Source organism: Helianthus annuus, chromosome 8, assembly GCF_002127325.2.
Source record: "Helianthus annuus cultivar XRQ/B chromosome 8, HanXRQr2.0-SUNRISE, whole genome shotgun sequence".
Classification (NCBI taxonomy): Eukaryota; Viridiplantae; Streptophyta; class Magnoliopsida; order Asterales; family Asteraceae; genus Helianthus; species Helianthus annuus.
This window is the reverse complement of record NC_035440.2, coordinates 65,462,710-65,478,652: the sequence shown is the minus strand read 5'-3', so window position 1 is coordinate 65,478,652 and position 15,943 is coordinate 65,462,710. Positions and strand designations below refer to the sequence as shown.

The following is a 15,943-nucleotide window of genomic DNA, read 5'->3' as shown; positions in this document are numbered from 1 at the left end:
ATTGTGGTTTCCTTTAAGCACAATGTGTGTTTAAGTTTTTTCGAGCAAAAGTTAAAAGAGCATAGGGATTAAAAGTAACATTGCTCGCTTAAAACACCGTAAACAAAATTATGTTTTAGTTTAGGATTTAAGTAACATCGTTTGTGTTGCAGTATGATCCTCTTTTGATTTTATCAATGTTATTATCACCTGTCACGTAGTTACTCTTTGTCAATGTGTCATGATCACTCATTCTGACATGCAACATTCACTATTTTGGAATTTATTGATAATTTGGCTGATTTCAAACTAGTGAGTTTTTTTTTCCGGTGGATATGAATTATCTCGATATAAACATAAGGCTAGACGGTATGGGGAGCGTCCCCCACCCGTCCAGCCCCGGCGACGGACCAAACACCATACCGCCCCCCCCCCCCCCCCGGTCCTCGTCCTCACCGTCGAGTGTTGGACGTTGAAGACGATGCAGAAAAAGACAAAAAATGGTGAGTGGTCTCATGATTTCTAACCGTTTAGAAAGAAAAAAAATTAATTTCAAATTTCCAATATTAATTCAAACGGCTAAATTTCAATATTCAGGGTCGTTCCTATATTTTTGGAAACCTTAAGCGAACTATAAAGTGGGGGCCCTAATTTCGCCGACAAACTCTCCTCCAATCCCGACGCCATGGGTGATTACCCTTACTTTTTTCGGCTAGTGATAGCCGATAGCCTAGAAATTGAAAGCAGATTGCTTTGGGAAATGGGAACGATGATTGCGGCTGTATTTTGGGGCTTTAGGCCGCTAAATAATGATGATTAGGTCGATGGTGGTTGTGTTGTAATAGCCGGAAATCAAGGCGAAATGGGCTTTGAAATTTGGCCTTTTTTGCCAAATAATATTTATTTTGAACTCCTTCAATGAAAAACCTGTTTAGTTTTGAAATAAACGTAGTTATTTGAGCCTAATACATATAATTATATATAAAAATTTTCTAAAAATTCGGAGGCCCTAATTTTTTGGCGGCCCTAGGGCCCGTGCCTAGGTTACCAAGCCTATGGAACCGGCCTTGCAACCACACCTTTTCGCCCACTACAATCTCATATCTCTCTCACATTTTATAAAACACTCTTCCATTTTTATATAAACTAAACATTTTTATACCATTTTTTACCCACTACCACCCCATCTCTCTCTCAAAACTAACCATGTCTTCACCTTCTTCACTTTCTTCATCTTCTTCGTCGACGTGGTATTCATCATCTTCGGGCGAGAATGACGCATTTTTTGAAAACATGATTATGTACGCGGCTTAGATCGTCATGGCGGATGATGAAAACTCTGAAGCGTCGTCCCAACGGTAAACTAGACGAGCAAAATTAAACCGAGACAAAGAAGGTACTTTATTTTTTTTACCGTATGTTTATTTAAATTTAAAAATGAATTTTATAATGAATTTGATATATTTTTCGTTTTAAATATATAGCCGCCCACGACAAGCTAGTGGCCGATTATTTTGCTGACGAACCCGTGTACACGGACGAGATGTTTCGACGTCGGTTCCGAATGAGTCGTGGACTTTTTTCACGTATCGTAGACGAAATGGCCCAGTCTGATCCGTTTTCACACTGCGATACGACACTAGGGGGCAAAGGGGTTTCACTACTTTACAAAAATGTACGTCGACCATTCGCCAACTGGCATATGGGTACGCACCTGATGCATTAGACGAGTATTTAAGGATGTCCGAAAGAACCGCACGTCTATGTTTGCATAGGTTTTGCGAATGGGTTGTCAAATTATATAGCAAGAGATACATGCGGAAACCAAACGCAAATGACGTTCAAAAATTATATCAAGCACACGAACAAAGACATGGTTTTCCAGGAATGCTCGGGGGAGCATTGATTACATGCACTGGCCGTGGCAGAACTGCCCTACTGCCTGGCAAGGTCAGTATACTCGGGGAGATCATGGTCATCCCACTATTATTCTAGAGGCTGTTGCGTCACAGGATCTCTGGATCTGGCATGCTTTTTTTGGTCTACCTGGTTCGCTTAATGACCTTAGCATCATATACCAGTCACAGATATTTGACGACATAGTGGCGGGAGCAGGTCTAGACACAAGTTTTACGGTTTCGGGGGTGGAACACAGGCGGGGTTACTACCTTGCAGATGGAATATACCCAACATACTCGACAATCGTTAAAACTATTCCACACCCGATAGACGATAAAAGAAAAAAATTTGCGAAGTATCAAGAGGGTGCGAGAAAAGATATTGAACGGGCCTTTGGGGTTCTACAAAAAACATGGCATATCATTGAACATCCAGCACGTTCGGCTACACCAAAGAGGTTACGATACATTATGTACGCTTGTATCATCCTTCATAACATGGTCATTGAAGACGAAGGTAGAGTGATATGCGAGTACGACGAAAACGTGTCTACCGGAAATTCTGTTCCAGTTTGGAACAACAAGATTTGAACATGTTCTCTCTACGTAACGAGTACACACATCGTAACCTACAAGCAGACTTGGTGGAGTACATTTGGAAGAACACTCAAAACGAACCAGAGGACCAGATGCAGGATGAAGACTAGTAGGTTTTTTAATATTTTTTTTACTGCTTAGGATTTTTTTTAAGTTTATGTTTTTTTTATGTTATTAGGATTTTTTTAAAGTTTATGTTTTTTTTAACTTTATTCAATATTGTTTAATATTAATGAAAATATTTTCTTATTTTATTTGTTAAATGTTAAAAAAAGAGGATGTTAAAAAAAACAACTAAAATGATGGGGTAGGATCATCATCCCATTTTCATTGTTTTTGTGGGATGGACCATCCTCAAGAGGACTATGATGTGGCGCCTAGGTGACGGATCATCCTCCAAGTGAGGATAGTCACCATACCATGTAGCCTAAAGAAATTGAACAATCACATTTTTTTTGTTTATTTCGTCATTTAGTGTAAACTTTTATTTGCAACTCATGTAGTTTAATTATTGTATTTTTTCTTTTATTTTAACCAAATTACTTTTCAACCCTTAAATAGTTTTTTAATGACCACGTTAATGCTGTTTTAGACATATTTAAATCTTTTCTTTTTCTTTGCTATAATGAGTGTCACAAAGGTTTTTTTATTTAGTTTTTTTTTAACGAATGTGCCGGTAATCTTTTTTTTTATTATTTTTCTTTTTCTTTACTATAACGAGTGCACCAAAACCGACCGAATTTCTATTGTTTTCTTTTTTCGTTTAACTTTTTTTACCTTTGTTATTTACTATATTGTTTTACCTTTTCTTATTATTTTTGATGTTAAAGCCGAGTTACTGTATCACCCCGTGTTTTCGAATGTCAAAGTCAAAGTCCAAGTCAAGTTTGACTTCTTTGACTGTAAATAGTCTATTTTATGTTTGTATCATGTGGAGTAAGTGTTGTCAATCTGAGAATCGAAGTAATCGAATGTTTAATCGACGCGAAATGCTTTATGACAGTGAATAGTAGGAAGTAATAATGCGATAAAGTTAATCAATCAATAATCAAGCTAATCGAATCACCAATCAAACTCGAAACTCGAACTATGCGAATTTGGTGTTATTATACGTGTGTGTGTGCCTTATGTGTTACCTGTGCGTGTTTACTTTATGTTATGTGTGGTAATCAATCGAATAGAAACTCGAAACTCAATCGAACTCAATCGAAGTCGAAATCAAATATGGAATATAGATGCTTGTATGTAGATATAGTGGTTGGGATTAAAAGTAATTTGAATAGGAAACTCTATCGTACTCGTATCGCCTTCAATCGAAATTGAAATATCAGAAATCGTCGCACCAAACACTCAAAGCAGGCCGTGGATCGATCAGGCTCCTAGTCGATCGAACAGCCCAGCCGATCGGACGGACTGTCCGATCGAGCAGGCTGTCCGATCGGGATGCCTGGCCGATCGGCCAGCTCTTTCCCCTTTTGGAAGCCTATAAATAGGCCTGTCATTGTCATTCTTTCCATTTTTGGAAGCCCTCTGACCGACCAGCTCGTGCTCCCCTTCTTTTCTTGATCAATACCAGCTCGTGCTCCCCTTCTTTTCTTGATCAATACACACTCCTACACCTTTCTATCTTTCAAATCTTGATTTATAACCGTGAAATCATCAAGATCTAAGCATTCTAGGATGATGTCATCATGGTGTTCTTCAAGAACATCATGTTTTGGCCTCAATCCACCAAGAATCACTTGGATCTAGCCGATTTCCACATAAACAAACTAAGATCTATCACAGATCTAAACATTTACATGATGTGAAGGATTGAAAGAATGATTTTCAACTTTCTTTCAACTCTTTTACACTCAATGCCTCCAAACCGGTAGAAACGGAGCTTGAGCCAACTCACTAATCATTCTAATGGTTGTGTGGTTCAAGATTCGGATTCTATCTACGAGGTTCACCGATTTCGGGTTAAACATTAAACTACCGTTCCGAACCGTTCATCGGCCGGGCTTGGGTGATTCCTGTCCGAGCAGAGGAAACAAGTAAGAACGAAAGTGTCATGGTTCAGCTCGTTGTCAAAATACCTCGATATAACGTCAAACAATCAGAACAACCAAGTGTTAGACGAACAGGCCGACCAGGTCAGGATGCTGACCGATCGAACAGGCCAGCCGATCGGCTAGCACATGGCCCCACACTTTTACCATTTCATGATGTATAGTATTGAACGAAGTGATGTACGATCGAACAAGTTGTTCGATAACATTACTCATCGGATCATGAGATACTATGCTTCAACCTTTAATCGATTTTGCAACTCGTTCGACGTATTGAAGTGCCACCCGATCGAACATGCTGTTCGATCAGGTGACATCCTGCTGAGGACTACCACTGAAGTGTCTAACCGATCGGTTAAGCTGGCCGATCGAACGGCCCGTTCGATCGATCGACCTGAAAGGTAAGAACATTCAATGTTCTCAAATACTACAACGAAAACTTCAAAAGGTCAAACCATCATACACAAACACATCCTACTCAAAGGAAGAAACAATCCACTCGAACAGTCCAACCGATCGAGCCTACCGGCCGATCGAACAGGCTGTCCGAACGGACTGTCTAACCGAACGAACAACCCGTTCGATCGAACCTACCGTTCGATCGACCAGGCTGTTCGACCCAACATCACTTGTTACCCTATAATGCGTAAAATGTTACTCATCGTTATGCTACCGAACTATTCAGGCTAACCCTACTCTCAAGCGCTCCCTTCAATCCATCAATCAATCGCTGTGAGTATACTCGAACCCTTTTTGCTTTAGCACTTTTGGGTGTTACATACGTTACTTATCTAAAATCACAATCGAACACACTACTCAATTATTTAAACGCTAACTGTTCTGCATATATTACGTGACTTATTGAATGCTTGTTGTTATGTTTACACGTGGAATGTTGTCTACCTGCCTTAACGATGTAGTACTATAGTTTGGACTCAGCACCCGTTCACACGGGGGTTGTTAAGGACAATTACTTGCATGGATTACGGTGGTAATCATGTATTGCGAACTGTCTCGGACAGTCAACCCGCAGTCATTGGTATCGATAGATCCATGTCGATAATTAACATGCTCGTTTTCCTCTGTGTACGTGCTGGTTATGCGTAAACTATTTCGAACTCTATATGCTATATCAAACTTGTATGCTCACCTTTACATTTTATGTATTGACTTTATTTTAACGTAAAGTGTTTAAGGTGTTTACTTGCTAAGGAAGCGAGGCTAGAATAAAGCTCTAGAGCCCCCCAACAAATAGTTGTCTGTCATGGTCAAGATAGGGGTCTCTAGATTCAAACAAACAATATTTACATTTTATTTAAATCTGAGTTGTCGGAACAGTATATTTGACTAGATGCTTATCTGTAATAACTTGTTTTATTATTTGGGATATGGTATGTGTCGTATTATTTAAACTAAATAGTAATGATAGTTGTGGAAACTTCTGGACAATCTGTTTCACTCAGTGCCATGCCCCGATGATTCCGCCATCGGTTGGGGTGTGACAGATTGGTATCAGAGCCATAACTATAGGGAATTAGGCTAGACACGACCTAGTCCGGGTCGCTGTCTTAGAGACCTAGACTATAGTTAGGAACCAACAGACCAAGTTTATGTGCTACCTCTCGCTTGTTCTACACTATCACTGCACTTGAATTTTCAAATGGAATCAAGCGATTCAGTCAGGATTAGGTGTGAAAACCGCAAACTCCCGACTAAATTGCTTGATCAATGCTGATTTTATCAATTCATCAATGATTTCTTCATTAATTTTTCAGAACCAACGAGGAGAATTATACCAAATCAGGAGTGAAATCCATATTTTGATGAATAATCTCCTCATACTTTGCTAAACCAAGGAAGAAGTGGCTAAGCTAGGGGTGAAACCCTAACCTTGACAACTTGTTCCGATTTTTTTATTTCATCTCACCAAAGCCTCGATGGACTCCAACGACCTGAACTCATGAGTATGACCTAGGGAATGCGTGATTGAATGCCCAAGAATTGAGGAAGAAACACGATCCCGAAAGTCAAAATGTGACGACAAGTCTATTGTGAATAGTCGAATCGCTTTGGATAGTCGATGTCTAGTAGCCGCAGACAATCCATTTCTCGATTTACCGTGTTTCGATTCTGAGCCCGCAACTGCTGACTCTGATAATTCGTCGATTTCATGTGTTTTAAGTGTGTTTACCTGTTTATGTGTTTAATTTTGATGTTCACTCGATTTTTGCTCTCACTTTGATCGACACACACAACCCGCATTGCTCTTCTATCTCAAGACGTTAACAAGTCGCTGCAATTTTAGACAATATAGTGCTACAATTATACTATACTACTCGACACGCTATACGACTATGCGATACTACTCGATATACTATACGAACGACACGTGAACTGGGAAGGATAGGTTTCTGTATTCTGACTACATCCGTGCATAAATGCGTATGTGCTTGTGTGCTTCTGTGTTTCTGTGATCTACGAGCCTACGTGCTTATGTGCTTCTGTGACTACGTGAATTTGTGGTTATGTGCTTATGTGTTTATGAGATACCTGTTTCGACGTGTTCCTAAGCTTTAGTGAGTAGTAGACGTGTGAGGTGAGATTCGATTTGTTGTGTCTGAGATCTACGACGATGTCTGTTGCAGACCATGTCATCATCCGGACACCGAACCCCACTTACCCGCCAAGAGAAGAGAGACAAGCGTCTCGCTGCTATCATCTCCAAGCAAGTGGCAAAAGCTGTGAGCGAGGTGTATGAAAACGTTAGCAAATCGTCTGAAGAGTCGCGAACCGATGCTCCTAAGGATGCTAACAAGACTGTTTTCAGCTTCAAACAGTTTAAAGCATGCGGACCAAAAGAGTTTACCGGAGAAGATGGCCCTACCGCCATGTTTCAATGGTTTGATTCAGTTGAAGTCACTATGCGCCAAAGCGGCTGTCCTGAAAATCTCCGTACCCTAAATGCAACCGGCGTTTTCCAGTCCCGAGCTCTAGACTGGTGGACGGCCGAACTAAACAAACGCGGGAATAATGCAACTTATGAGCTGACTTGGGAAGAGCTGAAGGCCATCATGATGGACGAATTCTGCCCTCCCCATGAACGCCAAAAGCTGGAGGACGAGTTTTGGAACATCAAGCAGAAGGACGGAGACAACGCTGCTTTAACTGCTCGCTTGAAGAAGCTTAGCATTATCTGTCCCGATCAAGTCAAGACGCCAGACATGGCCATCAAGAAGTACATTCGAGCTCTACCTGATTGTGTTGCCGACTTTGTTCATGCCACCAAGACATCATCAATTAAAGAGACTTACTTGCATGCCGCTGAGATCAATGACAAGCGGGTAAAATCTGGTTTCTGGGATAAGCCATCCAAGTCTCTGCATCAAGCTACTACTACACCAACCGCCGACTCCACTGCTCAACCATCCAAGTCATCACGCCGAAGGAAGAAGCACAACAAAAGTAGCTCCAGCAAGAACTGTACTGTCACAACAACTGCTGCCCCTCTGCAAGCCGTACCGGCTCAGCAGCAGTCTCATCACCGACCAGCTCCAGTGACCAATGCACCGCCAGCGAAGCGTGCTTACACAGGTCCCCACCCGCTCTGCCCAACATGCTCATATCATCATCCGGTGGGAGTCGCCTGTCGTTTCTGTGAACTGTCGCTATGGTCCCTGTAACACCGCAACTACTGCCACCGCTCATCAAGCTCTACTTCCAGCCCCTCAAGGCCAACCCGCAGCTCAAGCACCCGCGGTCAATGCTCGAGTCTGCTTTGCATGTGGTGATCCTAACCATTTTGCAAACATGTGCCCGAACAGGGTTGTGAAACAAGAGCCCCAACAGCAGCAGCAACAGCCTCAGCAGCAGCAGCAAGCAGCCCGTGCCAGAACCTTCAACATCAATGCCCGTCAAGCTCAGGCTGACAACAATGTGGTTAACGGTATGTTCCTTGTGAATGGTATTTATGCATCATGTTTGTTTGATACTGGAGCCGATAACTGCTTTGTGTTGTTTGAATTCGAGAAGCTCCTTAGTCGTAAGCGCTCTTATCTCCCCTCGTCATTCATAGTTGAAGTCGCTACTGGAAGAACTGTCGCCGTTAACTCTGTTCTCCGTGATTGTACTCTCGAGCTCAACAATCATATCTTCCCAATCGACCTTATTCCAATGCAACTCGGAAGTTTCGACATCATAGTAGGCATGGACTTTCGTCGCGAAAATCATGCTGAAGTTGTGTGTTTTGATAAGATGATTCGATTCTCGCTCGCGAATGGTGATTTATTATGTGTGTACGGTGAAACAGCTTCGAAAGGTCTCAAGCTCATGTCGTGTATCCAAGCTAGCAAGTATCTCCGCAAGGAATACAGAGCTTTCTTGGCCAACATTGTAGTAGCGGAGAAGGAAAAGAAAAAGAAGGCCGAAGTCAAAGATGTTCCAGTGGTTCGTGAATTTTCTCAGGTGTTCCCTGATGATCTTCCCGGACTACCGCCAAGTCGTGATATCGACTTTCGTATCGACCTTATTCCTGGAGCTAACCCTGTTGCCAAAGCTCCTTATCGACTCGCGCCATCCGAAATGAGGGAACTCTCAAACCAACTCCAGGAGTTACTTGAAAAAGGCTTTATTCGCCCGAGCACCTCTCTTTGGGGCACGCCAGTCCTCTTCATTAAAAAGAAGGATGGGTCGTTCCGGATGTGCATCGATTATCGGGAATTGAATAAGTTAACCATCAAGAACCGTTACCTTTTACCTCGAATCGATGACTTATTTGATCAGCTGCAAGGTGCTAAGTGTTTCTCGAAGATCGATCTACGTTCAGGCTATCACCAATTGCGCATTCAAGAGGAAGACATCCCCAAAACCGCTTTTCGAACTCGATACGACCATTATGAATTCGTTGTTATGCTTTTGGTTTAACCAACGCGCCCGCGGTTTTCATGGATCTGATGAATCGCGTGTGTAAGCCATTTCTAAACCGTTTCGTCATCGTGTTCATCGACGATGTCTTGATCTATTCTAAGTCGAAAGCCGAACACGCGCAACATCTACGTTTGGTTCTCGAGCTACGCCAGGGAAATCAACTCTATGCCAAGTTCTCCAAGTGTGAATTCTGGCTAGAGGAGGTTCAGTTTCTGGGTCACATCGTTAATAGTCAAGGTATTCATGTCGATCCCGCGAAGATTGAAGCAGTTAAGAGCTGGATTACGCCTAAGAACCCGTCTGAAGTTCGCTCTTTCCTCGGACTAGCGGGCTATTACCGACGATTTATCGAAGGATTCTCTAAGATCGTTGTGCCGCTTACCGCCCTTACTCATAAAGACAAGTCTTTTGTTTGGGGAACCGAACAAGAGTCTGCCTTTCAAACCCTCAAGCATATGCTTTGCAATGCTCCTGTTCTCACATTGCCCGACGGAAACAACGATTTCATTGTCTATTGTGATGCTTCCAACCTTGGTCTCGGCTGTGTTCTCATGCAACGAGACAAGGTTATAGCTTACGCATCTTGTCAGCTCAAAATCCATGAGAAGAACTATACAACCCATGATCTTGAGCTAGGCGCAGTTGTTTTTGCATTGAAGATTTGGCGACACTACCTGTATGGTACCAAGTGTACGATCTTCACCGATCACAGGAGTTTACAACACATCTTTAATTAGAAAGAACTTAACATGCGTCAATGCCGATGGGTGGAACTTCTTAACGATTACGACTGTGAGATTCGTTATCACCCAGGCAAGGCAAATGTTGTTGCCGACACGCTCAGCAGACGAAGTTATTTGCTCAGTATTCGCAATACCCAAGCCCAGCATGATCTCGAAACCCTCATCCGCGAAGCCCAGCATGCTTGTTTTAACGAGCGCACATTGAAGAAAGAGAGGATCTATCACGATGGAGCTCAGCTTGTAAGCAAAGCAAATGGGATTTTCTATTATCTGGACCGAATTTGGATCCCTAAGCGGACCGATTTGTGAAAGATCATAATGGACGAAGCCCACAAATCCCGATATTCTATTCATCCCGGTGCCGATAAAATGTACCAGGACCTTCGATACAAGTACTGGTGGCCGGGAATGAAAAGGGATATCGCCCTCTATGTTAGAAGTTGCCTGACTTGTGCGAGAGTTAAGGCTGAACATCAACGACCTTCTTGCTTACTCGAACAACCTCCAATCCCTATATGGAAGTGGAAGAGTATAACTATGGATTTCATAACCAAACTTCCACCCTCGCCATCAGGTCACGACAGCATTTGGGTAATAGTTGATCGTCTGACCAAATCAGCCCACTTTTTGCCAATACGGGAAGACTACAAGGTAGAACGACTAGCCCGAATCTACACCGACGAGATCATTTGTAATCATGGTACGCCTCGTGACATCATTTCAGACCGTGATGCTCGGTTTACCTCGCGATTGTGGGAAACGTTTCAAGCAACTCTTGGTACGACGCTTAACTTAAGTACCGTATTTCATCCTCAAACCGACAGACAGACTGAAAGAACGATTCGTACTCTTGAAGACATGCTCCATGCGTGTGTCATAGACTTCGGTGGTAGTTGGAACAAATACCTACCGTTAGTCGAGTTTTCGTACAACAACAGCTATCATGCCAGCATACAAATGGCACCATTCGAGGCCTTATATGGAAGAAGATGTCGTTCGCCTATTGTGTGGCACGAGATCGGTCACTCGCAATTAACCGGTCCTGAGTTACTACAAGAAACGACTGACAAAATCCTCCAGATTCGAGACAACTTGTCGAAAGCCAGGGATAGACAGAAAAGTTACGCCGATAGAAGACGCAAGCCCCTTGAATTTGACGTTGGCGACTACGTACTCCTAAAGGTATCACCTTGGAAGGGTGTGGTCAGATTCGGCAAGAAAGGGAAACTAGCGCCTCGATATGTTGGACCTTTTAAGATTCTGGAAAGGATTCGCAAAGTCGCCTATAGACTCGAACTACCGGAGGAACTTAGTAACGTCCACCCGACTTTCCATGTGTCAAACCTCCGAAAATGCCTAGCTGATCATGATCTGATTGTACCTCTCGACGACCTTCAAGTCAATGAAACGCTGCATTTCGTGGAAAAGCCTGTCGAAATCATGGATCGCCAAACCAAGCAACTCAGACGCTCGCGCATCCCTTTCGTGAAAGTACGATGTGAAGGCAAGCGAGGCGCAGAGTTTACTTAGGAACTCGAAAGCGACATGAAGGCTAAGTACCCGCAGTTGTTTAAATAAAGATCTGAAGCGAGAAATTGGTAAAATCATTCATGGTGATGTGCAGCTTTCAGACTAATTTCAGGACGAAATTCCCTAAACAAGGGGAGGCTGTAACACCCCGTGTTTTCGAATGTCAAAGTCAAAGTCAAAGTCCAAGTCAAGTTTGACTTCTTTGACTCTAAATAGTTTATTTTATGTTTGTATCATGTGGAGTAAGTGTTGTCAATCAGAGAATCGAAGTAATCGAATGTTTAATCGACGCGAAACGCTTTACGACTGTGAATAGTAGGAAGTAACAATGCGATAAAGTTAATCAATCAATAATAAAGCTAATCGAATCACCAATCGAACTCGAAACTCGAACTATGCGAATTTGGTGTTATTATACGTGTGTGTGTGTGACTTATGTGTTACCTGTGCGTGTTTACTTTATGTTATGTGTGGTAATCAATCGAATCGAAACTCGAAACTCAATCGAACTCAATCGAAGTCGAAATCAAATATGGAATATAGATGCTTGTATGTAGATATAGTGGTTGGGATTAAAAGTAATTTGAATAGGAAACTCTATCGTACTCGTATCGCCTTCAATCGAAATCGAAATATCAGAAATCGTCGCACCGAACACTCAAAGCAGTCTGTGGTTCGATCAGGCTCCTAGCCGATCGAACAGCCCAGCCGATCGGACGGACTGTCCGATCAAGCAGGCTGTCCGATCGGGATGCCTGGCCGATCGGCCAGCTCTTTCCCCTTTTGGAAGCCTATAAATAGGCCTGTCATTGTCATTCTTTCCACTTTTGGAAGCCCTCTGACCGACCAGCTCGTGCTCCCCTTCTTTTCTCAGATTTCTTCCGATTTCGGTAAGTTTTCATCCTAAATCTTGTACTTTGTTGATCAATACACACTCTTACACCTTTCTATCTTTCAAATCTTGATTTCTAACCGTGAAATCATCAAGATCTAAGCATTCTAGGATGATGTCATCATGGTGTTCTTCAAGAACATCATGTTTTGGCCTCAATCCACCAAGAATCACTTGGATCTAGCCGATTTCCACATAAACAAACTAAGATCTATCACAGATCTAAACATTTACATGATGTGAAGGATTGAAAGAATGATTTTCAACTTTCTTTCAACTCTTTTACACTCAATGCCTTCAAACCGGTAGAAACGGAGCTTGAGCCAACTCACTAATCATTCTAATGGTTGTGTGGTTCAAGATTCGGATTCTATCTACGAGGTTCACCGATTTCGGGTTAAACATTAAACTACCGTTCCGAACCGTTCACCGGCCGGGCTTGGGTGATTCCTGTCCGAGCAGAGGAAACAAGTAAGAACGAAAGTGTCATGGTTCAGCTCGTTGTCAAAATACCTCGATATAACGTCAAACAATCAGAACAGCCAGGTGTTAGACGAACATGCCGACCAGGTCAGGATGCTGACCGATCGAACAGGCTGTTCGAACGGACAGCCCAACCGATCGGACATGTCAGCCGATCGACCAGGCCAGCCAATCGGCTAGCACATGGCCCCACACTTTGACAATTTCATGATGTATAGTATTGAACGAAGTGATGTACGATCGAACGAGCTGTTTGATAACATTACTCATCGGATCATGAGATACTATGCGTCAACCCTTAATCGATTTTGCAACTCGTTCGACGTATTGAAGTGCCACCCGATCGAACATGCTGTTCGATCAGGTGACATCCTGCTGAGGACTACCACTGAAGTGTCTAACCAATCGGTTAAGCCGGCCGATCGAACGGCCCATTCGATCGATCGACCTTAAAGGTAAGAACACTTCAATGTTCTCAAATACTACAACGAAAACTTCAAAAGGTCAAACCATCATACACAAACACATCCTACTCAAAGGAAGAAAAAATCCACTCGAACAGTCCAACCGATCGAGCCTACCGGCCGATCGAACAGGCTGTCCGAACGGACTGTCTAACCGAATGAACAACCCGTTCGATCGACCAGGCTGTTCGACCCAACATCACTTGTTACCCTGTAACGCGTAAAATGTTACTCATTGTTATGCTACTGAACTATTCAGGCTAACCCTACTCTCAATCGCTCCCTTCAATCCATCAATCAATCGATGTGGGTATACTCGAACCCTTTTTTGCTTTAACACTTTTGGGTGTTACATACGTTACTTATCTAAAATCACAATCGAACACACTACTCAATTATTTAAACGCTAACCGTTCTGCATGTATTACGTGACTAAATGAATGCTTGTTGTTATGTTTACACGTGGAATGTTGTCTACCTGCCTTAACGACGTAGTACTATAGTTTGGACTCAGCACCCGTTCACACGGGGGTTGTTAAGGACAATTACTTGCATGGATTACGGTGGTAATCATGTATTGCGAACTGTCTCGGACAGTCAACCCGCAGTCATTGGTATCAATAGATCCATGTCGATAATTAACAAGCTTCGTTTTCCTCTGTGTACGTGCTGGTTATGCGTAAACTATTTCGAACTCTATATGCTATATCAAACTTGTATGCTCACCTTTACATTTTATGTATTGACTTTATTTTAATGTATGTGACAGGTGTTTAAGGTGTTTACTTGCTAGGGATGCGAGGCTAGAATAAAGCTCTAGAGCCCCCCAACAAATAGTTGTCTGTCATGGTCAAGATAGGGGTCTTTAGATTCAAAGAAACAATATTTACATTTTATTTAAATCTGAGTTGTCGGAACAGTATATTTGACTAGATGCTTATCTGTAATAACTTGTTTTATTATTTGGGATACGGTATGGGACGTATTATTTAAACTAAATAGTAATGATAGTTGTTGTGGAAACTTCTGGACAATCTGTTTCGCTCAGTGCCATGCCCTGATGATTCCGCCATCGGTTGGGGTGTGACAGTTACGATGCAAATAGCATAACACATTTAGATATCATTTTATTTAATTTTACAAAAATATTTATCAGTTGTCTTGGTGTGTTATACGTTCTGAATTCCAACCGCGTCCCTACGTAACGCACGGATAACTACAACCCTAGTTTATATTAAAGTTATGTTAACCGCAAAGCATCAAAATAATTTTATATATGGTTGGCAAGGTTTGATGAATAGTGTTTGCCATGCTACAAACGTTATTTGGATTGCCACGTTACAAAAATTTTGCCACTCCACTTCATCTCATTCTGTCACCTCTTCTTACGCTACCAAGAAAGTCAGAAAGACATCTCCCTCTCTCTCATAATGTTCCTTCACTCCCATATATGTGACACCTGTGTCACTTCAACCATCAAACAAATACCAAACCAATGAAATATTATATTTCATACTTGGGATTTGTAAAAATGTGTATCATTTGCACATATCAACTCTTGTTCGATTTCGGGCTTTAAATCACTTTCTGGAAGGTTATACGTGCACTAATGCGTAAATATAACCAGTTTAATGCAACAAACACTCCGGAATAGTAACATAGGTTTAACATACCTTAAATAACCTCCACATAACTTGGAAATAGGTTTTGGATGGTTTGGTATGCCGAAATCAAGTTTATTCGCTTACAGGGACTAAATTCAACAAACTGCGAAAGTATGTCAATTTGAACTGTAACGGACATTCCGGAACATGATCATAAGTTAAACACACCTTAAATATCCTTTACATATCTTAGGAATAAGCTTTGAGGGGTTCGGTGTGTTAAAATAAACTTTATGCTCATTCAGGGACTAAAAGCGTCAAAAAGTGCATAAGTTCGCATTTTCGCGCATAACTTACGTTTTCAAAAACATTTTTTCCATGCATTGGCTTAACCTTCAAATTCCTCTTAATATACCTACCTAATACACCTACTTTATGTGACAACCCTCACCAAACCAGGAATCCGTACGAATTAATTAATATTTAATTACTGCTCAATTACTGTGCTTGCTTACAGTTGTAAATAAACTTCTACAGGATTTCTGAAATATATATAACCATGCCTCATACTTTATTTGCTGTCACTCCATTTACTTACACAAAAACCTTAGTGACAAACTTGATGCACAATGAACGGATAACCCAGTAAACGTGCTGACATAGCCAGCACCAGGCAGACACTGTCTCTAAGGCCATTTTGAGCCGGGAATAGATTACTACACTAGTGGTGAGTGTAGGGAGATGCGGTTTGTAGAACTGCGTCACTAGGTGATATT

General features: G+C 41.9%; 1 protein-coding gene across 1 annotated transcript; it reads left to right on the top strand.

Annotated features, from left to right (window-relative positions):
* Window positions 1-1,299: 1,299 nt before the first annotated feature.
* On the top strand, window positions 1,300-2,468 carry LOC118480981. Its single transcript, XM_035976015.1, has 2 exons — window positions 1,300-1,337; window positions 2,048-2,468. Exons 1-2 carry the CDS (start codon window positions 1,300-1,302, stop codon window positions 2,466-2,468), a joined length of 459 nt encoding a protein of 152 aa, XP_035831908.1.
* The last annotated feature ends 13,475 nt before the right edge of the window (window positions 2,469-15,943 follow it).

Excerpts from the sequence above, each read along its gene's own strand:
- LOC118480981 (XM_035976015.1), top strand. The coding sequence starts at position 1,300 with ATGGCGGATGATGAAAACTCTGAAGCGTCGTCCCAACG. Across the intron at positions 1,338-2,047 it reads TCTGAAGCGTCGTCCCAACG|CATCATATACCAGTCACAGA; the intron begins GTAAACTAGACG and ends TAATGACCTTAG.